We start from the raw sequence: 26,975 nt of genomic DNA on the forward strand, positions 1-26,975 counted from the left end.
AAAAGAATGAAATCTTGCCATTTGCAACGACGTGGATGGAACTGGAGGGTATTATGCTAAGTGAAATCAGTCAGAGAAAGACAAAAATCATATGACTTCACTCATATGAAGACTTTAAGAGACAAAACAGATGAACATAAGGGAAGGGAAACAAAAATAATATAAAAACAGGAAGGGGGACAAAACAGAAGAGACTCATAAATCTGGAGAACAAACTGAGGGTTAAGGGAGGGGTTGTGGAAGGGGGGATGGGCTCAATGGGGAAGGGGCTCTAAGGAATCTACTCCTGAAATCATTGTTGCACTATATGCTAACCAATTTGGATGTAAATTTAAAACAAGTTAAAAAAAAAAAAAAGAGTTCTATATAGGATGATTCACGAACTGTCTGAAGGCCAAATAGGGACCGGATATATATCATCACCGTCATCGTCACTGATCACTAAGTACTCCCTTGACCATGAGGGCACACGCCCTAAAGATTCAGGTGTTTCCAAGTGGAAGCCCTCTCCTTTGCTGAGTGTGTTAATGCCCTTGAGTCTCTTCTTCAAACCTCCCCACCTTTACACCCTACACCTGAGGGAATAACCAAGCCTCACCCCAAACCCTTCTTGTGTCTTGAAAATTCTGCCACCTCAGACATCAGTTCAATCTCCAAGACGTTCTTTTTGGTCCAAATTTTGCTGAATTTGGAATCAGGAAAGGATGTGCCTTGGTCTTAGGGATGGAAAAAGGAAGTAGAAAATGGATTAGGGCATGTGGGTGGGCAGGTGGGCCGGAGCACGGGGCAGGTGGGACAGAGCCTGGAGAGAAAAACAGGTGCTTCAGCTTCAAGGCACCCCTCCATCGTATTTCCCCCCTAGTTCACCTAAAATGTTAACACACTTGGTGCCTCAGAACTTAATTTTCTCCCAATGATCATATAGATCAACCTATACATTCCTTGTAAAAACAAAAAGTCCTTAGCTCTACTTGCAAAATAGTAACCCTGACCTCATTGTGTTAAAAGTAAATCTGACTTCTTCTTTTCTTGGTTTTAATTACAAATGGTCCCCACATTAACTCAGATGCTTCTGCTGATTCCAGAACAGATGGCCTTTTATTGAAGTCATTTCTCTCTGGTCATAATTTTCCCAAACATGTGACCTGTTTTTGTACAGAGAATACCTTAAAAAGGGGAACAAACTCAATTTTGGAATCTCTTCATCTTTCTACCCACTAGTTCCCCTCAACCTGCTTTTCACTTCCTCGAAGCAAGAATTATTTTTACCTTCTCCACAGCTCTCCAACTACTAAGCACAGCGTAACTCTCAGTGCATGTGTGTGTTGAACTAACCCGCAAAGAATGACAGTTGATGTGGAGGAAACTTCTTGATAGTGGCAGTGACAGAATTTCAGAATGGGTGGCCATGGGCAGGAACAGAATCCCTGGCTCTGGGGCTCCTTAAGAAGGGAGTGGATGTGAGGGCAAGAAGCGCCAAATCTCAAGAAAGGACTCTAGCTTCTCAAACAGTAACCTCTTTGGATAAATAACCCAGCCTGTGAACCGCCATCCAGTGCAAAGATGGAGGAAATGAGGAGGGGATGGGAGTAGAGGGAGAGACGTACAGGGAAGAGCCTGAAAGGAATGTCGGTCTTCTGCATGTGAGGAGCCACTGATACTCTTCCGTGGTCGTTTCCACTCTCCTCCGGGAGCTTCCAGTTCAATTGTTTGCATCCGCGAAGCCATTCCCAGGTTTCTCTTCTCAATGAAGGGGAAGTTGAATAGATCTTGGAAGCCAAGGATGTCTTTAATTTGTCCATTTCAGGGACGAGGTCAGATGGGATCATACAAAGAGGGACATCAGCCTCTCTGCACAGGGTAGTTGAGTTCAAAGTTGAACTCGTCTTCCTAGAAGCAAGAAGGCAGGTCAGAATGTTCAGAGATGCCTGTGGGTCTCCATGGAGAATGGCCAGAACCGTCCTCTCTCGTGCTCTTGCCCCCCACTCTTGAAGATCTCCTCTGGGAAGGTTCCCGGGTGCTGCTAGTTTGCAATCGCCTTACTTCCTTTCTCTCCAGCAGGTGGCGCCATAAGATTCAAGATGCTTTGGAAAATCCTCAAGACCCCAATTCCTCTGAAGCTTGGTTTGGGGAGAAGAAGCCTCAACTCAGCTCCTAGACATGAGAAAAGAACGTGTGGAAAACATTGAACATGGAATAAGCATGTATTGGCTAAGTTAAAATAGTTCGAGACTGAAGAGGTAGGGATAATAAGAGGGGTAAGGAGGTCTGTGGTGGCCTGGAGAGAGACTACACATTCATTAGACATTCATTAAACCGCCCTCATTAGACACTTTTCCTCCTTAAAGACTAGACAGAAGCATTTCAAAATGTTAATAGGTTGATGAGCCCACAGAACGTTTTTCCACTATTTTACCGACAAAATTTTCCAAATTTTCTGCACAAAGTAGATCTTCATTTCATACCTACCAAATATTAAATATTATTACAAAAATCTCTTTTATATCAATATTCAATATCTAAGTTATACGAGCTCTATTATCTCTGTTTGTAAGTAGTGAGTGTCAAAATCTGACTTCTCTTGGGTGATTGGGCATGTTGGAGATCATTGTGCTCGTTGCTGTGGATATTATGCGTCCTGATGCCATATTGGTAAGACATACAGAACATGAACCCTTCTATCACCCACGCTATAGAGTTGTTTCCATGTCAAGCTTCCAGTTCTCCCAAGTTAAAGCATTTCTCTCATTCATCAAAGACATATTCTAGAAAAGTTTTAAACAATGGGGTTACATGAATACTAATCCAACGGTATGAGGAGAGACCAGGGTTGGGAAATCAGTTAGGAGTCCGTTATCATGGTTTAGGAGTCAAAAGCATGATGGCAGTGAGTATTAAGGAAGAAATGGAAGCAAGAGGTATTCTAACAGATGGGTACAGAGGGTTTAGTAATGGATAAGCAGTTCAAGGGGAAAAGAGGAATCAGTAATGGGGACAAGGTAGACTGGGGCGCCTGGGTGGCTCGGTCAGTTAAGCGGTTAAGCGTCTGACTTCAGCTCAGGTTACGATCTCCTGGCTCAGGAGTTCGAGCCCCGCATCGGGCTCTGTGCTGACAGCTCAGAGCCTGGAGCCTGCTTCGGATGCTGTGTCTCCTCTCCCTGCCCCTCCCCTGCTTGTGCTCTGTCTCACTCTGTCTCTCAAAAATAAATAAATGTAAAAAAATTTTTTTAATAGATTAACAGGATATGTTGGGTCATTAAAATAGCGTAACTCCTATTAGTGAATATAGTAAATGTTAATATTACAGCAATTTGGGGGGGGGGGGCGCGCCTTGGTGGCTCAGTCGGTTAAGCATCTGACTTTGGCTCAGGTCATGATCTCACGGCTCATGAGTTCAAGCCCTGCATCAGGCTCTGTGCTGACAGCTGGGAGGCTACAGCCTGCTTTGGATTCTGTCTCCCTCTCTCTCTGCCCCTCCCTCGCTCACACTTTGTCTCTCTCTCCTTCAAAAATAAACATTAAACAAAAATTTTTTAATGACAGCAATGCCTTTATTTTAAAAAACATACAGGGCACCTGGATGGCTCAGTTGGTTAAGCGTCTGACTCTTGATTTCAGCTCAGCTCATGATCTCACCATTCATGAGTTCGAGCCCCACATCAGGCTTTGCAGTGACAACACAGGTCCTGCTTGGGATTCTCTGTCTCTATCTCTCTGCCTCTCTATCTCTCTCTCAAAAATAAATAAATAAACATTTTAAAACTATACATATACAAATTATCTATTTGCAAAAATTAGAACTAAAAAATTAAGGGAACTCAAAAGAAAGGGTTCCATAGGATTTCCCTGGTCCCTGTGAACGTGACCTTATTTCAAAATAGGGTCTCTGCAGACGTAATCAATTTAAAATGATGAGTTCATACAGAATCAGGTGGGCCCTAATCCATTGTGACCAGCGTCCTTTTAAGACAAGAACAAACATTGGGGCACTGGGGTGGCTCAGTCAAGTGTCCGGCTTTGGCTCAGGTCATGATCTCACACTCTGTGAGTTCGAGCCCCGGGTATAGGGCTCTGTGCTGACAGCTCGAAGCCTGGAGCCTGCTTCGGGTTCTATGTCTCCCTCTCTCTCTACCCCTGCCCTGCTCACGCTCTGCCTCTCTCTGTCTCAAAAATAAGTAGTCCTTTAAAAAAGAATACAAAAAGACAAGAACAGACATAAAAACAGACACAGAAAGGAGACAGCCAGGAGAGGATGGAGGCGGAAAGCAGCAGCATGCTGCCACAAGTCAAGTCCAGAGCTATCGGAAGCTGGGAGACTCCTCCTCCAGAAGCATAGGAGACAACACGTCCTGTCTACACCTTGATTTCAGACTTGTAGCCTCCAGAGCTAGGAGGGAATACATTTCTGTTGTTTTAAACTGCCCACTTTGCTATGGCAGGACTGGAGACTAATACAGTCCCTCTTGAACGCTCAGAGCACCCGAGGAGAGGTAGATGTTTAGTTTTGAAGGCGGGGTGGATATTACAGGATTATGTCACTATGGAGAGCCACACACCATGTAAAGTTACCCGTGAAACAGATGGGGAGATTAGGAGCGTGTTGGTCCAATAACTCTGTGTACTTTTTCCTTGATAAGGGTGGCTGCTGCCCTTATCACTGTGTGATGAAGGCTGAAGCCTCGTCACCAGAAACAAAGAGGTGTTTGGCCAGCCCACTCTCCTAGCACACCCCATCCCCACCAAAGAAACATGTCCTAGGCACCTCAGTGTACCCCTTCCTCCCTGGTGAAGGCTGCTGGTGCTTGGAAGGCCAACAAGCTCACAGAATGTTCCAACATAACACGGGAAGACAAAAGACAAGAAGCTCATCTATAAATCGAGAATGAGCCAGCTGTGGAGACAAAAGGGGAAAAGGAGTCAAGTTTCAATAATATGAGATAACCATGACAAGCACGGATGTGTCCCGTAGGCTACAGTCTTCCCCACTCGAAATGTTAGTAAGACATTTGGCATTCTCTTACAAAAAACCACTCTCCCCTTTTCAGTGTGGTAAGAGAAGCCCCAACATCCTCTTGGTTATTAATTAACAGGAAAATTTGAAGGTTGAGTTGTGTAAGTTTCCAGGGAAGATTATTTAACTTGCTGAGTATTTTTTTCCTAAGGAAGTTTTAATTCAGCAAACACGCACTGAACACTTACCTGCTGAAGAGACCAAGAACTTTTTTCAAGTCTCTGCTCTCAAGGAGTATGCACACCGGTGGGAGAGACAGACAAAGAAATAAATAGCTAGAGGATACTGACGTTTTAAAAAATTGCAGTGCAATAACGGTCCCTGTTGGGGGTTGTGATAATAATAACATAGTGGTAATAATAATGTCGAATGTACTATATGTTTTACATACGTTAAGGGAGCAGAGAGAAAAGTGTGCCCAGCTCCCTCTGGGGTGATAAGGGTGCCCGTCTGTCCCATTGGCAAGCTCCTATTCCTCCAAAGAGCCAAGGGAGGGAGAAAAGGGCCAGCAAGAGACCTGGAGCCTCAGGAATTCATGTAGTCTTTGCAGAAATGCCAACAGCACAGGAGATGATGTGGGAGAGCGGGACACGAGGCCGGGGCCGTATCTTGAAAATCTGTGTGTGAGCCTCATTCCCTGACCCAGGTGTTTCCAGACTGGTGTCCATAAACACATGGGGGGATTTTGAACTTCTCTGTAAGAACGCATGCATGCATGTGATGGTGCCTTGTTTCAAATATCATCTAAAAAACATCATATTAACATATTCTGACCATCTGGATAAACCACCTTATAAGAGAGCACTGCCAGTGATTTCAGGCTTTGCATTTGCATTTAGAACAACGTTTGCCCCAAGCAGTGCTTATTTGATTGTAGCCTGTCACATACTAAGTGTGGTGAACATTAAAAAAACAAAAAAAACAAAAAACAGACAAACAAAAGCCACATTGCCCAGTCTTTTTTTTGAAGCTAGCTCAAGTTCAAGTCAACAAGTCAGGTATAAGCAGAAGTACCTTGTGACAGCTTCCAGGAAACTTTCTTTAAGAAAAAAAAAAAAGATGTCTTTATGTGTTTATTTATTTTGAGACAGAGAGCGCGAGCCACTGGGGGAGGGGCAAAGAGAGAAGGAGAGAGAGAATCCCAGGCAGGCTTTGCAGTGACAGCACAGAGCCTGACGTGGGGCTCAATCCCACGGACGAAGAGATCATGACCTGAGCCAAAATCAAGAGTCAGATGCTTTACTCACTGGGCCACCCAGGCACCCCAGGGAACCTTTCTTAACAGCAAGGTGATTTTCTCTATATGTTCATAAGGTGAAGTTTACCACTGTGTTGTTCCAATGCCCCATGTCCTTATTGATTCTTAACTGATTCTGTTAATTACTGATACAGGCGAATTAACCTTTTCCACTGTGATTCTGGGTGTCTGTTTTTTTCTTATACCTATTTCAATTTTCACCTTATAAATATCAAGTTCATGTTCGGGGGAACAATATGAAAATATTTGGATCATCTCAGTAACCATCATTTAATTTAATAGAGAAATTTCACATGATTTCCTCATTTCCATTTGTATTTAGATTTATAACCATTTCGGTGCCAGTAGCGTTCTTTAAAAAAAAAAAACAAAAACAAAACTCAGTCTTTTAATTAGAGCATTTAGTCATTTGTATCCACAATTCCTGATATATGTTTGGACTTAAATTTCCACCTTATTTTATACATTCTTCTTTCCCCATCTTTCTCTCTCCCTTTTTAGACTGTTTTTTCCACTGGCATTCTTATCCTGTACCAGTTTGTAAATCATACTCTCTTATTTAATCCTTTTAGTAGTTATCCCAGACATGGTAACATGAATCTTAGTTTACAGGTATGTAATGTTAATAAGTGTTTTTATTCTTCTCTTGGACGATGGAAGAAACTCAGGACATGTCACCACCCTCCTCCTTTGAAAGCCCCATACTTTACTACTGTGCATTACATATCTTATTTTCCAAATCTCAGGTTTATAGAGCCTGTATTCATTTAGATGTACCCACATATTCATACTCTGCCCTTCATTCCTTCCTGAATCTTGGCCCTACATCTAGGAACATTTCCTTCTGCCTCAAGTACATCCTTTAGAATCTTATTTAGTGCAGAACAAATTCTCTGTTTTGTTCATCTGAAAATATCTTTTACTGTGTATAGAATTTTAGGCTGAGGGTGCCTGGGTGGCTCAGTCGTTAAGCATCTGACTTTGGCTCAGGTCATGATCTCACAGTTGGTGAGTTCGAGTCCCACATCGGGTGAGCACGATCCCCGCTTTGAGTAAAAACACGAGACCCAGGTGAGCCCCGCCTCTCTCTCTCTCTCTCTCTCTCTATCCCCAGCTCACTTGTGCCCTCTCTCTTAAAAAAAAAAAAAAAAAGAATTTCAGATTGATAATGTTCTCTTTCAGGATATTGAAGATATCCCACGGTTTTCTGATTTCCGTTATTGCTGTTTAAAACTCAGCTAAGGGGCGCCTGGGTGGCTCCGTCGGTTAAGCGTCCGACTTCGGCTCAGGTCATGATCTCACGGTCCATGAGTTCGAGCCCCGCGTCGGGCTCTGTGCTGACTGCTCCGAGCCTGGAGCCTGTTTCAGATTCTGTGTCTCCTTCTCTCTCTGACCCTCTCCTGTTCATGCTCTGTCTCTCTCTGTCTCAAAAATAAATAAACGTTAAAAAAATAAATAAATAAATAAAATAAAAATAAAACTCAGCTAAAAGTGTACCTATCACTCCTTTGAATATAGTCAGTCTTCCCCTCAATCTGGCTGCCTCAAAAAAAAAAAAAAAATTGTAACTACTTGTTATGGAAATTTTAAAACATGTTCATAATTAGAAAGACTCATCTAATAAACCCTTTCGTGCCCACATCCCAGCTTCAATAATTAGCAGCATTTTTGCCACTTTCGTGTCCGCTCTTCCCACATATGCACACACTTAGGCACTAGTTTTAGGATTTTATTTTTACTGGTGTATTTTAGAACAGATACAAAATATTATCTCATGTCTTTTCATCTGTAAAGCCTTCAATATGCACCTCGAACTGATAAGGACTTTATTAACATAAGAGCCAAGCCATTATCACAACCAGTCAAATCAGCAAAACCCCTTAACTCTTCTAATACCCATTTTCTGTTCACATTTCCTGCTTGTCCCACAGGGGTTTCTCACAGCTGGTTGGTGGGAATCAGGATCTAAAGAAGTCCACACATCGCCTCGGTTGTTATTTCCCTTAAGATGATTTTGTTAGAAGCGGCCCTTTCTTGATTTTTTTCTCCCCTTGCTATACGCTTGTCAGAAAAACAAAACGAAACAGATAATTCTTTAGAAAGACCCACATTCTAGATTTGGTGTTCTCTAGCTGTTGGTTAATTTCTTCACATTGCTATGAATTGTCAGTCAGACCTAGAGGTTTGATTGGGTTTGAGTTCAGAATATTTGAGGCAAGTGAATTTTTTCAGCGTATTCATGATGAATAAAAGGTTTGCTTTTCCCTGTTTAGCGGCTCTAAGATTAAACCATGGTTTCAAAGTGTGTCAGCTGATGCCTCCATTATGAAGTCCCCCCTCGACCTTCCAGCCAAGGTTTTAGAACCACTGAGGACTGTTGCCTAGATTTGTGACTTCAACAGAGACTTAAAAGCAATTGTTTTCTTACTGCTCTCGTTCCTTCTGAGCAAGTAGCTGCAAACCTTCTAGAAAACCTCTCCTCCATCTACTCTTTCAGTGTCCTAAAAATACAGTTTGTACAGGAAAGACAGCATAGATGCTGGATCCTTTCCCTCTTAATTTTCAGGACAGAAAATTAAGGTGCCTAAACCACCTCCAAACACAGTTGGTCCGTAGAGCCTTTTCAGAAGGATTCTTGTGGCTTTCTTCTTCTTCTTCTTCTTCTTCTTGGAAAAATCAGCTTTACTTGAATGTTCAGCCAATAAAATTCACCTATGTTGAGTATACAGTTTGAGGAGTTCTGATGAATGAAATATTTATGCAAACGCATCACAGTCAGGATTAGAACATCTTGGGACGCTGGCGGTTAAGCATCTGACTCTTGATTTCAACTCAGGTCATGGTCTCACAGTTCGTGGGATTGAGCCCCGTGTCAGGATCCATAGGGACAGCACAGAGGCTGCTTGGGATTCTCTTTCTCCCTCTCTCTCTGCCCCTCCCCCGCTCTCTCTCTTTTTAAATCAATCAATCAATATTTTTTATAAGATTAGAACATCTCCAGGACCCCCCAAAAACTTTTCTCTTGTCCTTTCAAGTCAATCTGTGCTCCCCACCCTGGCTCCAAGCAGCCTCTGTCTGCTTTCTATCACATTGTCTATGTTTCCTAGAATGTTCTATAAGTGAAATCACCCAGATTTAGTCTTTTCTATGGGCATCTTTCTCTTAGCATAATGTTTTTGAGATTAATCTATGCTGTTTCATGTGTTGGTAGTTCTTTTTATATGAATATACCCCATTTTATTTGTTAATCCACAGTTTTGTTGGACATTTTATCCTTGCATAAGTAGATCAATACTCTGCCAAAGACTCGAAGGGACCCCTCTGCAGATCTCTGGACCTCCTACCCCCTCCCGTGTATTTACGTCCTGTTTGGTACTCTGTTCTGTACCTTCACCCTCTGCAGCCTGCCCAAACCCCATTGTCTGGATGCTCAACTCAAAGGGACAGTTGGGCTCTGTCTTGGTTGCCCCTTCCTGAACCACAGCCTGAAAACTTCTTCTAGGCACTAATTTAGGGCAGGTACAGAGCTCACCTTGTTTGTATCTTATCTCAGAGGGATCACAAACATGCATTGTCTGTCCAATGTCTGAAAACAGTCGCTTTATATATTTTGTTCAGTCTTCCAGGTTTTTAAGGGAGAAGGGCAATTCCCGTAGAATTCAATCCTTCATGGTGGAAGCAGAAGCCTCCTGAATCTTTTTGACAAGTTGAAATTCGTTATTTTTTCAATCAACTTTACTGAGGTATAATCTATATACTTTAAAATTCACAGTTGATGTCTCCAGGTTATTGATTTTGACAAATGCATGCAACATATAATCACCTCTATCTCCCCCAGAAAGTTCCCTCATTCCTTTTTGCCATCAGTCTTCATCCACACCTCTCAACCTGGGCAACCACTTATCTACTCTCTGTCACTACAGAGTAATTGCATCTGTCCTGATATTTTAAACATATAGAATCATTTTGTCTTTTGTAACTGGCTTCCTTCACCAGTATCATGTCTGAAGATTTATTCACGTCATTGTATGTAACAATGTTTTGGCTTTTTTATTTCTGGGTACATGCTTTCATTCCTTTTGGTTAAATACCTAGGAGTAGAATTGCTGGGTCTTATGTAAGTATATGCTAAATTTTATGAGAAATTGCCAAACTCTTTTCCAAAATGGTTACACAATTTTACATTTCCAGCAGCAAGGCCTAAAAGTTTCAATTGCTGTGTATTATCACCAAGAATGGTTTTGCCACTTTTTAAAACTTCAATTTAATCTAAATACTGAATATAAGTGGTGAAGGTAGACATCTTTGCTTGGTCTGTGATCTTATGAGAAAGAATTCAATCTTTCACAATTAAGCACGATTGCTAGCTATCAGCTTTTCATAGCTATCCTTTATGAGACTGAATAAGTTCCCTCTCAGTCTTGGTTTGCTAACAGATTTTACCAAGAAGGAATTTTGGATTTTGTCATCCTTTTTCTTTATCGAGGGAGCTAATTATATACTTTTCTTTATTCGTCTGTTAATATGATGATTCACATTGATTTATTTTCCAATGTTAATCACCCTTCCATTCTTGGGAAAACCACATTTGGTCATAATGAATTATCCTTTTTATATATTTGATATATTTGATAAGATAGACCTTTACATTTATGATCACGAAGAATGTTGGGGCACCTGGGTGGCTCAGTCAGTTAGGTGTCCAACTTCAGCTCAGGCCAGGATCTCACACTCCGGGAGTTCGAGCCCCACGTCAGGCTCTGTGCTGACAGCTCAGAGCCTGGAGCCTGCTTCAGATTCTGTGTCTCCCTCTCTCTCTGCCCCTCCCCTGCTCAGGCTCTGTGCCTCTCTCTCTCTCAAAAAAGGAATAAACAATTTTAAAAATTTTTTTTAAAGAATGTTGTTCTATAGTGTTCATTTTTCTTGTAATGTCTTTTTCTGGTTGTGGTATCCAGGTTAGGCTAACCTCATAAAAATAATGCCTCCTTTTCAATTTTCTGGGAGAGTTTCTGTAAAATTGGTATTAGTTGCTCCCCAAATGTTTGGTAGAATTGCCCAGTTTACTGTGTGGGAAGGTTTAAACTACAAATTCTGTTTGTTTCATCTGTATGAGGGTATTTAGTTGATCAATGTCTTTGAATGATCTTTGGCATTTTATGTCTTTCAAGGAATTTGTCTTTTTCATCTAGTTTGTCAGGTTGTTGGTGTAAACTTATTTATAATACTCTATTAGCTTTTTACTATCTATCGAGTCTGTAGTGATGTCCCCTCTGTTATTTCTGATATTGGTAAATGTTGTCTTCTCTCTTTCTTTATTACTTTTTTTTTTTTTTTTTTTTTTTAGCAGTTAGATTTTGTATACTTTGGAGTCATTCTATTCGTGTTTCTTTTGCTTGGGATTCATTGAGCTTCTTGAATTTGGTACTCCTCCCTGCTGATCCTAGCTGCCTTGTTTTACTGGACTTCTAGCTCTGTCTCCTCAACTCAGGGAATCCACTGCCTGTCTGCCCATTCCTATGATGTGGCCTGCAAACTCTTTCCAGCAGTAAGCTTGGCAATAATAAAGATCCCTGGCTTGTTTCTGCTCTCTCAGGGACTGCTATCCTATCTGTCTGATGTCCAATGGAACAAAAAAATCATTTCATGAATTTTGTCTGATTTTTACATTGTTTCATATAGAAGAGTAAATCCAGTTCCTGCTACTCCATCTTTGCTGGAAACCAGGAACTAACTTCTACTGAATATCTACTATGCACAAACACTTTTCATTTCTTCTTTCATTCAATTCTATTAGAAGTCCTATGATGAACATACACTATTAGTCCTTTTCACAGATGAGGAAACCAGGGAATACGACAAATTAATGAACAAAGTCATACATCGTATTAAATGACAGAACTAGGGGCAACTGGATGCCTTGGTAAGTTAAGCATCTGACTCTTAATTTCAGTTCAGGTCATGATCTCATGATTCATGTGTCAGACTCTGAGCTGACAGCACAGAGCCTGCTTGGAATTCTCTCTCTCCTTCTCTCTTGGCACCTCCCCTGCTTGTGCTTTCTCTCCCTCTCAAAATAAATAAATAAATGTAAATAAATAAATAAATAAATAACAGAATTATTTGATCACAGATGTGTTTTACTACAAAAGGATGCTACCTCCACATAAAGCAGAGAGACAGAAAAGTGCATGAATGCAAATAAATAAAATACACTCTGTAAAATTTATTTTAATCATAACTATTTAAATGATCAGTTGAAACTGCCCCTTTTTCTAGTGGTGACAGCAAGATGTGATCTGGGAACGACAATTTTACATTTCCAGTGACTATCTTTGTTGATTTTCCTTTCTTGCCCTTCAATGGTATCATGGGCAGATTCTCCACATTTCTGGCCACTTTGGCTATAAAAAGTCCAGTCCACTTTGAAGTTCCAATCCCATATGCAATCTAAACCCTTCCCTCACTAGACTCCAAGGGACTTGGGAGAGAATTTACCAGTCTTCCTTCTCCAACCCCTGGGGTGGCACGAGGAACATGGTCTTGTTTTGTATACTTCCCCTCCCTGTCTTCTCAATATCTGACCCGTCTGAGGTTGAGGGGTCAAAGGGGAACAGAAGAGGCAGAGCTCTTCCTGTATAACGGCTGCTTGGGTGGTGCTGAGGCACTACTAGTCTTTCCCTGACCTGTGAGGCTCCTATTTTCCTGCTGTGCTCTGCTCTTAAGATGTATTTTCATGAGGAAGCTCACCTTCAGTCAGCTCTCTCTGTCCCTGCTCCTTTGGCCCGGCGTGTGGTTCTATACCCGCTCTGGTGAAGTATTACCTTACTTGACCTAGAGTCTTCCATGGTTTCTGCCTCCTTCTTTTTTTAAATTTTTTTTTTCAACGTTTTTTATTTATTTTTGGGACAGAGAGAGACAGAGCATGAACGGGGGAGGGGCAGAGAGAGAGAGGGAGACACAGAACCGGAAACAGGCTCCAGGCTCCGAGCCATCAGCCCAGAGCCTGACGCGGGGCTCGAACTCACGGACCGCGAGATCGTGACCTGGCTGAAGTCGGACGCTTAACCGACTGCGCCACCCAGGCGCCCCTGTTTCTGCCTCCTTCTATAACCCCTCTGCCCCTTCACGTGGAGCCAGGAAGCTGCCGAGGTCCTCTTTGGCACTCCCAAAGGACCAAGGGGAGCTAGGATGGGTTTGGCCACCATTCCCTTGCACACTCACCACACTAAGGCTCATTCCTGTCCTCCAGCCTTGGATTATCTCTCCAAGCCTCCCTTCTCAGCTCTCTCTCAAGATGACACGGAGTAACCAGCTTTTCTAAGAAATCCCTCACCATCATCAGCCCTGGCGGCAGCGAAGGGGAATATTTCTGAGGTTCTGTGGGTCATCGAGTCCCTCTGGGGAGAGAGCTGCCAGTCTCTTCCCCTGCTGGCACTCTAAGCTCTAGGTTGGTATTCTTGGAAGCCCCAGCGCCTTCATTTAAATTCTGGAGGTGAGAGAATTACCTCATGGGAAGGGATGGGAAGGGAATTACCTCCTGCTGAGAGAATAATGGCTTTCCCCTTTCCCTCCCCCTGTCCCCAGTAATCTCTTCATAATAGCTTGTTTGCTAGGTGATGACTGTGGGTAATAGGGCTGTTTTCGTTCCTCTCAGCAAGCTGGGGGGGGGGGAGGGGAAGGGGGGGTGGACAGGTCCTAGGACTGGCAGTCCTCTTTAGACTGACACAGGAGTGCCTCTTGTTTTCCAGCAAACCCCCCCCCCCCCGCCCCCGGCAACAGTAAAAATCCCACTTAATATCCTGTTCTACAACCCGTAGTTCAACTGGCCTTCTGCCGAAGCTCTCCAAACTCTGATGACAGAAGTCAACTTCAAGTTCAGTTTGCCTAATTCTGTGGTCACAGCTGAAAATCTCAAGAAGCTATGAAGTACACAAGACGCGTAGAAGCCCGAGAAAAGTCAGCAGGGTGTGCAACAATGCAGAAAGAAACAATTCACGACTCTCGCCACAAAATGTGCACATTCTGACCAAGGCAAAAGCCAAAACCAAAACCGGGTGCCTTCTCTGGGAGCGTGATTCCCAAGAGGCAGGAAGGAGTGTAGTGGGTGGGGGGAGGGGAGGGTATGGCAAACCAGGAGGAAAAAGAGGGGGGGGGCGGGGAAGGAGAGAGACTGTGAGTACAGCAAGACACTCTCTGCTTTCATTCTTGGTTCCCATGGACACAACCCAGAAGGAGCACTGTGGGCCCCGCTCTGGGAGGGCTGGAAGCTGGCAGGCTTCCTTAACTCACAGAGCTATTTAGAGCACTGGGATTGGTGCCCGTGTCCAGGGAGTTAGCATGCTCGTGTAGGGCAGGTGGCATGGGAGAGAGCTTAAAGCGTATTCAAACATTCTACCCCCCCCCCCACCCCCCGCCGCCTGGCCTCTCCCTCCTCCCTCCTCAACACCAAACTCCTAAATTTTCTGAAGGAAAACAAGTGCATTAATCCAGTCTCAGCCTCACGCCGCAAAAGATACAAGCAGCATTCTCCCGGTGAGCAACCTGGCTTTGTAGGTAAGTGCCACCCACCCGTCCTTTGTTTAAAGTTCAGTCTACACTTAGACTATAAAGCAAGCTGTCTTAACGGGTCTTTCCTGGGCCCTGGCCTTATCCTCCCTTTCAACGCCAAGCTTTCTCCTGCATTATTATCACCAAAGCTCCATCGATAGCGATGCATTTATATCCTGGGCACATATTGTGCCCTCAGCACTGAATATGTATTGCAAAGGACTCCAAGGCCAGGAAGGTGTGTCCAGCCTGTGTGTGCGATAGAGTTCCCCAGAGGAGGAAGCAGCTTGGGCTTGGGGATCGGGGGACAAGAAGGGCAGAGACCATGGGGCTCTGAAAAGACGGGTGAGGGCGTCCAACCCAAGCTGTCTCACCAGTGCCCAGACTGCTGGTCTGGGATGCCTGCACCGTTTTGTGACCAGTAGGTCCCGACCCTTCCCATATTCGAAATGTTGATTGTTCAGATTTGGTGTGGATCCTTGGATTCCACAGCCACAAGTCTGAAAGCCCCCTTGGGAGTAGACACTGTGACTCAGTCACCACCATCCTCAGCACTTAGCATAGCACCTAGCACCTGGTAGGCTAACAGGCTGCGTGGACCCATGCATGTGTGAATGAATGAACAGAAGGGGCCCCAGAATGTCTCCGCCTAAGTCCCAGATCCTCTCTAGACCCCCGAGCAGGCTTTTTGGGGAGGCTTCAAGGAACAGAAGGATCTCTTTTATTGGGGGCATCATGCCTTACAGATGTAAAGTGTTTCTATTTTTTTCCCAAAGAGTTATTCGTATGCTTGATCTTCACGGCAGTGTGACTGGGGCCCTGGGGGACCCTATCATCTATCACTATCTTATTGACAAGGACACTGAGCCTCAGAGCAATGATTTTGCCCTCAATCTCAGAATCCATTAGGATAGGGCAAAATTTCCCAATGGTGTGACTTCATCAAACGCTGAAACCTGATTGAAAGCCAGGGGTCTGGGTCCCCATCTTGCTCTATCGGGTGAATCGCGGGGCCTGGGAGAATCTTGTTTTACTGCCCCTAGATCGGGAAGAGGATGGAGAGGCACATGGTCGAGGGGCCTCTGTCTAAGCACTTCGATTTGGAGAGGAAGAACGCCAGGCAGGCCGACGCCAGGCTCAGCCAAAGACTGCAGAGACTGGAGCGGGTCTGCCTCTACCACATGAAGTTGCTGACCCGCGAGCAGAGACAGCTCCAGAAAGAACTGCAGAGGCTGCGGGAAGGTGAGGCCTCCGGCTCTGGGGAAAGGCAGGGCGGCGAGCCATCGGGCTGAGTCCAGAGTGACACCGTCACCTCCTAAGAGGGCTCTCTCAGGGGCCTGAATCCCAAGGAAGCAAGACCCTGACCCGACCTGGATTTCAGGCTGCCCTCCCTTCCACAGCCCTCCTTCCTCATGTACACAGCTCGCTGGAGAGGCTCACACAACAAGCCTTTTTGAGCTAATACCTCTCAGGCTTCCAGTCACTTCTGTGTTTCAGATGAGCTCTGCCTCGCTTAAGTTCTTCATTGCCTTCTTTCTTATGTCTCCTTCCTCTGTCCTTTCACTACATCTGGGTGGATTTGGTTTCACCTCTTTTTTTTTTTACACCTGGTCAACAACCATGGATTGAGCAACTGTTAATGCGCAAGCCGCCTTAGGAAAGGGAAGTGAAAACAGCCAAAAAAGACCCCCGGGCTTAGCGACCACAAAGCAGCTATCCTTGAACTGATGGCCGCCCTCCGAGAGGGCTGAGGACAGAGCATTCCGCCATTTTCAACACTCTTCAATGTTGGAGACACGGAGGGCCTCCTTGCCTTCTGGGCAAAAGGAACTTCTCAACCACCCTTCTTGGGCTTTAACGTGTGTTCCCACTAGAGCCTGCAGATCTGGCTTCGATTAGAAAATTTCAAATAAGCCATTGTGGTGTATTGGTACTGTGTTTTCTTTGACTCCATAAGCCAAAGGGCAAATATTTCTGTCATTTTCCCAAAGAGGTCTCTTTACCTATAAGCTGTGTGCTCCCATTCTTGATACCATTGCTCTTCCAAAACACCCCCAGTCTCCACAGAATAACCCTTCCAAATGTATACATTACTTAGAAGGCTATCTGGTTCACAGAGACTATAGTGTTAAGTAGTGATAACAAAAATAATGTAACTAACTTCAAAAACTAGTTCCTAGTTCGTAGCTACTGGTCGTCGCAGAACGAAGGACTACACGGCAGTGTCCAGAATCTCAGACTTTCCAAAGCTGTCTACACCATTCAGTAAAAATTGAGAAGAAGAACTCCCTTCTCAATGATCCCATTAAAATATGGTGGCTTGGGGCATCTGGGTGGCTCAGTCAGTTAAGCGTCTGACTCTTGATTTCGGCTCAGGTCATGATCTCACAGTTTGTGAGTGTGGGCCCCCCTTGGGCTCTGTGCTGACAGCACAGAGCCTGCTTGGGATTCTGTCTCCCTCTTTCTGCCCCTCCCCTTCTTGTTCTTTCTCTCTCTCTCAAAATAAATAAAAATAAACTTAAAAAAAAAAAACATGGTGGCTAAGAACATAGACTCTGGACCCAGACTGTCAGGGTTGAAACACTGACTCTGTCACTTCCTAGCAGTGAGGCCTTGGGTGGCTTGCTGGACCTGTCTGTGCCTCAGTTTCCTCACATGTAAAATGGGAAAGACGTTCCCTACCTTGTGAAGTTATCTGAGGATTCAGCAAGCACTTGGAACAGGACCTAAACACACAATCAGTGTCATATAAGTGTTTTCTCCTAGGCCTTAATCAATCAGTCAATAAAAGATGATTACAGGATTAAACCTTGCTACTGCTTTGTTGAAAATTGCCACCGTTGTGTAGTTTATAGAAACCGCATCCATCCTTGAAAGAATTAGGTTGTGATATTACTTCAAAATTCAGCATGCATGGGGGAGGGGAAGGAAAAAAAAAGTTAGAGAGGGAGGGAGCCAAACCATAAGAGACTCTTAAAAAAAAACCGAGAATAAACTGAAGGTTGATGGGGGGTGAGAGGGAGGGGAAAGGGGGTGATGGGCATTGAGGAGGGCACCTGTGGGGATGAGCACTGGGGGTTGTATGGAAACCAATTTGACAATAAATTTCATTTAAAAAAAAAAAAATCAGCATGGAAAGGATCCACCCCAGCTCGGCAAAACTACGGCCCTTCTCACCGAAGGCAGGTGCCGGAACTCAGAAGCTCTGAAAATGCTGCAGCATGTTCCAGAGGAAAACCAGGCATCGTGAATCAATGTAAACGTGTTTAGGTCTACACAGCTAATATGTGGACACAGGAGTGAAGAGTAATGTCCAAACAGCTGGTCTGGGGATTATTTCTAGCCCAGGTTGGGTCTGAAAGATGACTCAGAGCAAGCAGCTGAACTTCTCCGCTTTCCATTTCCCTGTCTTAAATGGTTACAACAAACTAGACTAAGAGCTCACACGCTGGCAAAGAATCTTCGAAGCCATCTGGCTGAATCCCACTTCCATTCTCAGAAAGGACACTGAAGGCCATATACCTATTTTCAGTGAGGGGGCGCTGGTCATGCAAAAGGCCAGGCCCCGAGGTAGGTGGCTGTGCTGGCCGAGTAGAGAGTTTGCCCCAGCGGCAGGGGGTGTGGGGAAAATCTGGACCAGGAGGCAGAAAACTGATTCAGGGGCCTCCAACTCTACGCCCTTCAGAAAGTTATATCCTCTCTAATCCTCAGACTTTTAGATGGTAAAGTTAAGGGAAAGGGGAAGAAATAATATATATTAAGTCTCAGTATTTATCAGGCACTGTACTAGGCAGTGTTTTCCCATGATTCACTCACCAAAATTGTTACTGAGATTCAACTATATGCCAGGTGGTGGACTGTCTAAAGTGCATATTCCCAGCCCTCATCTGTAGAGATTTGGATCGGCAGGTTGGGAATCGGGCTCAAAAATCTACATTCGCAACTGAGGTGGTACTAAGGCAGATTATTCTGGGACAGGTATTTCGTGGACCGGACTTTACAAAGCACTGTGACAGCTACTCCCGTAGATGAAGGAATGTAAATGTGAAAAAAACAAAACAAAACAAAAAACCATGGTCTGTGCCCCCTTCGATGTTCACATTTGATTTGGAAGGTAGCGGTGCTTGTGAAAAAATGATGATACAAGATACTAATTACTAAATTAGAGTTATTTGCATAGTAGGACACGAGTGTAAGAAGATTCCTATGTCTATCAAAGGAACTGAGGTGAGATCTCCCCAAAGAGGCAGAGTGTAAGCAGAATCTTAGAGGAGGGGGAGAATGAAGGGGTGGGGGGGGGTGTGGTTTGTCATGAGCACATGTGGAGTGAGGCCGCTCCTGCGAGAAGGAAGAGCACGTACAAACGCGTGTGCATATGTGCACAAGGCTTGCTACAAACAGCCCGGTACTGAGGAGGCTAAGGGGCGAGGAGAAGATGAGGGAGGCGCTGTGTAGACGCAAAGCGATGTAGACAGTGTCTCTGATCACGAAGAGGGTGATGGGTCTTCCAAAAGAGTTTAGATTTCACCCTATCGCATCTGGGAGTGGGGAGATGACACATTCCCTCTGGCTGCAATGTTTAGGAGAATTCCAAAGCCCAGGCCTAAACTGGGGAATCGGCCAAGTGAGGAAAAGAAGTATTTTGCGATATTCGGAAAGTGGAATTGTCAGAGCTTTGTGATTAATTATGCGTCCCGGAGGAACTAAAACCAGAGTCAAGAGTCTATTGCCTGGCACAGGGCAGGCATCCAAACAGCCTTGTGAGTTGGATAGCTGGATGCATACAGGTGGCATGCCTCCACAGGAGAACCCTGGAGAAAGATCAAGTTTTGGAGAAAAGATACATTCGTTTCTGAGCCTGTTGGCCCAACAGGGCTAAACTGCAGAATAATGTCCTGGGCGGGAGAAGTAGCTTAAAAATCTCCTGGCTTATAGGAAATAGATGAAGTTCTTACATGGTTCAGACCTACACACATACAGGCAGGCACGCACACAGGCAAGCAGGTGACGGAGGAAGAAGGGCTCACAAAAGACTGTCTCTTGTCTCGACTACCTTCCAAGGCAATGATAAGATGAAACAGTGTTAGGAGATGAATGTGAATTCTAGTCCCCTCATCTGGACATGTTCCCTCTGCCCGGTGCCTGCTAACCCCAGTGCAGGTTCAGGGAACCCACTCCCATTAAAGCAAACCAGTGCAAGACTTTCAACCCCAAGTGAGCGACTCATGAGGTGTCTTGAAAACTAACTGGGTCCTCCACAGCGACCATGACTACAAGATGCCGAAACATTTACTCCAAGAGTGAAAAACCCACTTACTCACAGCCAGCAGTTGCCGCTCGTGGTTTGGGCGAGAAGGAGGTCACATAATTGAGGTGAATGAAACAATAGGGCGCCATCTCTGGGTATCGCTCACACCTAGTTATTTTGCCTTGAAGACACCAGGCTTGTCAAATACAACATTCAAAAGCAAAACCTCCACGGGCCCCACAGCCGGTTTAAACCTCTGATCTCAGTGTTTCTAAATCCTTATTAACATGTCGTAGGTCATGCCACACTGGGGGATAGCTGTAAGGTTTTCTGTCTTCATCCATCATGGCAGATCAGCCTTATGTGTATGTGGTCAGAGGGTATTCACATGCTCCTTCTTTGCCCAGAGTCCAGCATCCTTTCCCTTCTTCTCTTACTGGATTAGTTTTTAGGGCTTCCATAAGAGAGAACCACTAACTGGGTGACTTACTTATTGTCACATGGTTCTGGAGGCTACAAGTCCAAGATCAAGGTGTCCGGAAGGTTGATTCCTTCTGAGGCTGTGTGGGAAGGACTTCTTCTAGGCCTCTCTCCTTACAGTGTCGATGGCTGTCTTTCCCCTACATCTCTTCACACTGTCTTCCCTCTGTGTCTGTGTCCAAATTTCCCCTTTTTATAAGGCTACCAGCCCTATGGATTAGGGCTCCCCCTAATGACCTCATCTTAACTTGACTATCTCTGCAAAGGCCCTATTTCTAAATAAGATCACATTCTGAGGTGCTGTGGGGATTAGGACTTCAACATGTGACATTTGGGGAAGACACGATCAACCCATAACACTTATTCATTAACTCAAAGCAGATATTGTCAAGAAAAAGCTCTCCTCTGATTTGTGGAATGGAATTCAGAAGAGACCAGAAGACGTCCTTGTGTCCTCACCACCAAGAGGGAAGAAGCATGGAGGTCCACACACTAATAGCGTTAGGTAAGAGAATGCTTGCTAAACTCATGGAGATGCCATTGAATCCCTCTTCCCAACTGACCTCCCAAAGTCATCCCCTCCCTGAGAAAATGTTGCCTTTTCTCCTTAAGCAACAAGACACTTCCCCATTCTGTGACCACGCCCTTCTCAGCCACTTCATTACCTCAGCCGATACCAACTGAAGGGGACCGTGGTCTGACAACTGGAAAACTCAAAATATGGGCCTTCTTGTTGTTTTTCACAGATCTTTCTTCTTTTTACCTCCTTCCCCAGAGTGCTGGCCACCAACATGACCCAAGAAATGTACAGAACTAAGTCCCAGATGCCTCTTTTCCATCACGCTGGCTTCAAAGACGCCACGAAAAGCAAAGAGCAGTCGCTATCTCAAAATTACAGAGCTTCTCACTTCACAGCCGAGAAGCCACAAGCCCAAGAAGAAGATTTCATGAGCCCACCAAAAGGCAAAGACTCCAACAAGGGCATCTCTATTCTATGTCAACATCAAGACGTCTCCATCAACACCCTAGACCAAGGCCCTGGTTCCAGCCCACTTTGTGAAAGTAGAACAGCACACATGGATGAGACCAGACCAAAGGATGCCAGCCTAAACCCAGACCCCAATTCGGGGAAACAAAGTCCCTTGAATCCCATGGAATGTGCAAGAAACTTGAAAGGCGAGTCCTTCACACCTACCTTCTTAGAGCTGTTTGCTAAGGTCAGAAATGCCCACTACCTCCGGCACAGGGTCCCCCCGGAGTCTGAGAGATTGCTTAGCATTGGGGAGATATTCGGGCACAAGGAATCCTTACAGCCCAGAACAGGACAGGAGTGTAAGAACAGGGTGAGCATCTAATTTCCTTCCTCTCTAACCACCTAGTGTAACCTCACAATAACTTGCTAAAAAGATGTATTCCTCAAGTAATTGTATATATACATATACATATATAGGTACACACACACACACACACACACACACATATACATATATGTCAATTTTATTTTAAACCCTCAGGTTTTTCTTTTTTTTCCTTTTACAGGGATATAATCTCTCACTGAATGAGCAATACAAGTATACAAAAAAGGAGGGGAGAGATGAATCTTCTGACAACACTTTAAGGGGTGCGTATATGTTGCGGATGTCATCAAAAATATGAATCTACATTGACGACTAGACTTTTTTCGAAAGGAAAAATATGAAGGGTCCTGCTTACGTTGGCCACCCTTTTCTTATAGGAAGTTCTTATGGTGCCACCTTCTGGCACAATGACATAGCTCTTCTCTTCGAGTTCACATCTAACATCCATGCGGGGAGAGGGACTCAGTTGGAAACAGTTACCATCATGCGGTCTATAATTAAAACCTGCTCTCTCCTGTCACAGCCCTGGGCTCATCGGGAAGTCCTTGCCTCACCTCTTTCCTTTCCACGTGGCTCCACTTTAGCTTTCTCATTCTCGTTTCCACGTGCTCATATCACACTTTCTGGATCCTAATAACAGAATAATACACAATTTACTACATTTCCTCTAACATCTGACGTTTCTCTCAGAAGCAAAGCAACGGAGGAAGGCGGGCCGGGGCGACAAAACCGATTCATGGATACTGAATGTATTCACACTGGCCCGTGACCAAGCTAGCAGGAACAGGGTCACATAGTTTACAGAACCCCTCTGCAAAGTGCCCCCAGCCCTTTCTTTTACGTCCTTCCTTCGTTCTTCCTCCTCGTCTTCTGCTTAAACCCCATCTGTCTCCATTACAATCACCCTCCAAGGGTGAATTTCCAAAAATGACTTATCCTACTTCTACGTGAGCCTTTTCTCTGGCTCAGCCACTGGAGGACGGGCCATCACCAAGGCAGCCGGGAGGGTGGCCCCAGCCTGAGCCTCTGCTCCACACGCCATCAAATCCGCCACTCCAAGGACACCTCAGTCTTGTGAGCTCGAGAAATAAACATTCTGCACATGCCTCCTCATAACTGTGCTTGTGTCTTCATAGACCTGACGGGCCCGGATCTGTCTGTGCTTCTAACGCCAGTATTTTGGACACGCTACTTTGAATGACATGTGATGCATTGCCACAAAATTGTGCATTTCCAGGGGCGCCTGGGTGGCTTAGTTGGTTAAGCGTCCCACTTCGGCTCAGGTCATGATCTCATGATTTGTGAGTTCCAGCCCCACATCGGGCTCTGTGCTGACAGCTCAGAGCCTGGAGCCCGCTTCGGATTCTGTGTCTCCCTCTCTCTCTCTGACCCTCCCCTGCTTGTACTCTGTCTCTCTCTCTCTCAAAAGTAAATAAAAAACATTTAAAAAAAAAAAAAAAAAAGAAGGAGGAGGAGGAAGAGAAGGAGAAGAGCAGTTGAAATCCCTGGGCTTCACAAGGCATATCAAGCTCCAGGATGGCTTGTACCCAGTCATCTGAAGTCACTCATTCATACCCTGGTCTCAGCTGGGGATACACGTGCTCCCCAAAAGACATTCGGCAGTGTCCAGAGACAATTCTAGTTGTCGCAACCCAGGCAAGGGGTTTAAGAAACCCCAACCTATATACCGTTGCATTAAATCTTTGCAAAACCCTCTGAAGGGTAGGAAATCCGTGAGACGACCGCTTCTGTTTTACAGAAAAGAAAATCGAGCCTCATGATAAGCCAAGCGACTCTCTCCGTTCCAGAGTGTGACTGAGGCACAAAGGCCAGGATGCTGCTTTCCTGTCCTAACTTCTCTCTCAAAAAGAGGGGGGGGGGGGCTCGTGGCACAGTTGTCCAATGGCTTGTGTCCTCATTTTCACTTTGAAATACTTTCTCCCTATAAATAAAAATCTTAAACAATCAAATTAGAAAGAAATGGTGAAAAGGAAAACTGAGTACTTCAATTTTGAGGGAATATGACACTTTCTACTACATCCATTCATGTATTTAGAGATATATTGAGGAGAATGTCTTCTCCATTTAGCCCCCCTGCCCCATGAGGAAAAGGGGGCTTTCACCTTGATACCTGAACCCATCCAATGGGCAGGGGATCCATGCTTCACCTGTAGGCAGAGGCACCTGGAAACTCTGAGGTGGTTGCTCAGCCTCTTACCCAGGGTCCCGAAGTTCTGGAGGCTGTTGAGAGGGACCCCAAAGGTCCCCACAACCCACAGTGATTAGGTAAGTTGCTACCAGTAACTCTGGAGCAGCAGCCCCCCTGAGGGTGAAAGCCCCAAAGGCAAGGCGAAGGGAGGAGAACTTGGAGGGCGTCACCCCCACACCAAGAACCCCAGGACAGCAGAGGCTCAGTCCAACCAAACAGAAGTCAACAGTCCCACATCACCAGCAACAGCCACCAGCATAGCAAGAACTGCTGAAAAACAAAGGAAAGCCAGGGCACCTGGGTGGCTCAGTCGGTTGAGCGTCTGACTCTTGATTTCGGTTCAGGTCATGATCCCGGGGTCGTTGGATCGAGCCCTGCCTCAGGCTCCACGCTGAGCATGGAGCTTGCTTGAGATTCTCCCTCTCCCCCACTCATGAGCGCTCTCTCTCTCTCTAAAATACATTTTTTAAAAAAATTAAAAAACAAAGGGAAGCCAGGGATGTGTGAGCCAAGTCCTTCCCTCACCCGACCCGACCCCAGCCCTGTGCAGGCGTTGAGACACTGAGGGCAGAAGGAGGGAGACAGGGGAGGTCCAACCTCACACTTGTGCTGAGCCCAAGCTGCACTGGGGTGGGGAAGAAAGACTTTAAATCGGACGAGGACCCAAAGTGATAATATCTAATGTGGTCGAAGAATGTCTACCAGAGATGAAACTTGTAAACCAGAAATGACCGGAAGTTGTCGGATCAGACTGAGGTCGGATTAAGCCAAGCTGGTAGCAGTTACCGGGAGAAGAGCCCCCCACCCCACCCCATCCCATGGTTACACGTCATCGAGCTGGGATTTCTCAGTCTACTTTACATGGAAGAGCATCGTGCTGAGAAACATTCAACAAGGAACACACGTGCTTATTACACAACCTCATCTCAGATGGGGCTGGGGATGTGGCTCACCTGAGACTTATAGGAGAAAATTTCCTTAATTAGATGTTGTATGAACTAGGCACCAGTCCTCCCATCGTCCTGCCCCCGCTGCGAACATGCTCTGGGTCCCAACAGCTGCATCACTTAGAAACTGTGGATGAGATTTAATGTAATCAGTTCAATTACTTTGAATTGCTCAAGTTTAATTCCCTTCGAGTTGCACCACGAAGCTGGGCCAGGAAGAAACCTTCCCAGGAAAAGGAAAACACGTGCAACTATACATACAAAGACTCCAAACACACTTAACACACGTTGCTTGGAATCAAACCCAATGTTAGCATGGGGCTTCTCAACTCAAAACTATTTGTAATAAAATATTATTCCAAAAGTGTGTGACAAGAGAAAATGTAGGCAAGCTATCGATAAAGATGTATAATTCTGCAATTCACTGCTGGGAATTTTTTTTCATGTTTATTTAGTTTTGGGAGAGAGAGGAGGATGAGGAGGAGGGGCAGAGAGCAAGGAGGACAGAGGATCCGAAGAGAGCTCTGCGCTGACAGCAGCGAGCCCGATGTAGGGCTCGAACTCACGAACTGTGAGATCATGACCTGAGCCAAAGTTGGACACTCAACCGGATGGGCCACCCAGGTGCCCCACTACTCGGAAATTTTGAACACTCTTGCTGAGGACTATTTGTGCATGTTGAGGCAAAAGAAATGAGACAACAGACGATATGTTCAAAAGCAAAGGATAAAAGCTAAGACTGCAGGAGGAGGTCTGACAGTGCTGGAGAAGCCACCAGAAGTGGGAAGTAGGCTCCTACATGGCCATCACTGGGGCTTCAGCCTATTCCCCCCTTCGGGCTAAGCCCTAGCAAATAGGATGGTATGAGCAGAACAATAAGCGATTCCAACAGTTATCTTAACATTATTACATAAAACGTTAGGTAGAATGTTGTAGAATATGTGCAAGCATTCATATTTGAAAGATAATTTCCCTAAAGACTTTTCCTTCATTTTCTTAGGGGGTACGCACTCACACAAACACTCACACACAACACTCTTCTAACCTGGCCGTGAAAGCCAGGTGCCCCATGGTCTCAGGGCACCTGGGCTGGTTCACTACAAATGCTCCCACTAACATGGCAGCTCTCGGCATGTGGGTGGGAGGTGGCGGTGTTTCAGGGAGCTTCATCCTCAGTTTCAGATATGAGATGTGAACAGTCGACCTAATACGCGTTTCACATTCTAGCAAATTTGGTAAAAATTTTCAGCAGTGTCTTCATCCAGGTCCATCTGGAAGTGAAAGCAAAAATAGATATAATTTGGTCTTAAAATTAAAGGAAAACGAGATTAATAAAATTTGGATTAAAATGGGTGGTATTTAACATGTATAGGAAGGGTGGAAAGCTATAAATTGGAAAGAGACCAGCGAGTTGGGCTCCTCTAGGAATTACTGGCAAACTGAAGACATGTGATCTCATGGTCCCAACCCTGTCCCTTACCAGGTCAGCTGGGACCCTCATGAGCAGAAACGCTGACAGATCTGAGCTTTGCTGCCCGTAACGCCCTGGTTTGGGGGCAGAAGCTAACTACTGGTGCCATGACCCAAGAAGAGACAAGCCCCTATATTAAAAACACAACAGGGACCTCAATTCTGAACTCAAGACTCATTCATAATTATCTGAGCAACTAAAAGTATAAACTTTTTTCCTATTACAACTGATTCTCAACAGACATTCCTTCAGTATAGAAAATAAGCAATAATCACTGGGGTACCTGGGTGGCTCAGTTGGTTCCATGTCTGACTCTTGATTTTGGCTCAGGTCATCATCTCACTCTTGGATCTCATGGTTTGTGAGTTTGAGCCCCATGTTGGGCTCTGGGCTGACAGGGAGGGACTTGCTTGGGATTCTCTCTCTCCCCCTCTCTCTGCACCCCC

The 26,975-nt window shown here is 45.0% G+C and overlaps 1 protein-coding gene and 1 long non-coding RNA gene across 2 annotated transcripts; one reads left to right on the forward strand and one right to left on the reverse strand.

Annotated features, from left to right (window-relative positions):
* Positions 1 to 1,010: 1,010 nt before the first annotated feature.
* Positions 1,011 to 26,507, reverse strand: LOC125925559 (uncharacterized). Its single transcript, XR_007458873.1, has 3 exons — positions 26,104 to 26,507; positions 25,065 to 25,185; positions 1,011 to 2,154 (listed from the first exon to the last, which is right to left on the reverse strand). It is a non-coding gene; the product is annotated as an uncharacterized LOC125925559 (long non-coding RNA).
* On the forward strand, positions 15,330 to 22,522 carry CCDC190 (coiled-coil domain containing 190). Its single transcript, XM_049634604.1, has 4 exons — positions 15,330 to 16,058; positions 20,926 to 21,049; positions 21,320 to 21,887; positions 22,084 to 22,522. The coding sequence occupies exons 1-4, from the start codon at positions 15,872 to 15,874 to the stop codon at positions 22,198 to 22,200; spliced, it is 996 nt and encodes a 331-aa protein (XP_049490561.1). The 5' UTR covers positions 15,330 to 15,871; the 3' UTR covers positions 22,201 to 22,522.
* Positions 26,508 to 26,975: the final 468 nt, after the last annotated feature.

This window comes from Panthera uncia, chromosome F1, assembly GCF_023721935.1.
Source record: "Panthera uncia isolate 11264 chromosome F1, Puncia_PCG_1.0, whole genome shotgun sequence".
NCBI lineage: Eukaryota > Metazoa > Chordata > Mammalia > Carnivora > Felidae > Panthera > Panthera uncia.

Excerpts from the sequence above, each read along its gene's own strand:
- CCDC190 (XM_049634604.1), top strand. The coding sequence starts at position 15,872 with ATGGAGAGGCACATGGTCGAGGGGCCTCTGTCTAAGCACTTCGATTTG. Across the intron at positions 16,059-20,925 it reads ACTGCAGAGGCTGCGGGAAG|ATATTGTCAAGAAAAAGCTC; the intron begins GTGAGGCCTCCG and ends AACTCAAAGCAG. Across the intron at positions 21,888-22,083 it reads GACAGGAGTGTAAGAACAGG|GGATATAATCTCTCACTGAA; the intron begins GTGAGCATCTAA and ends TTCCTTTTACAG.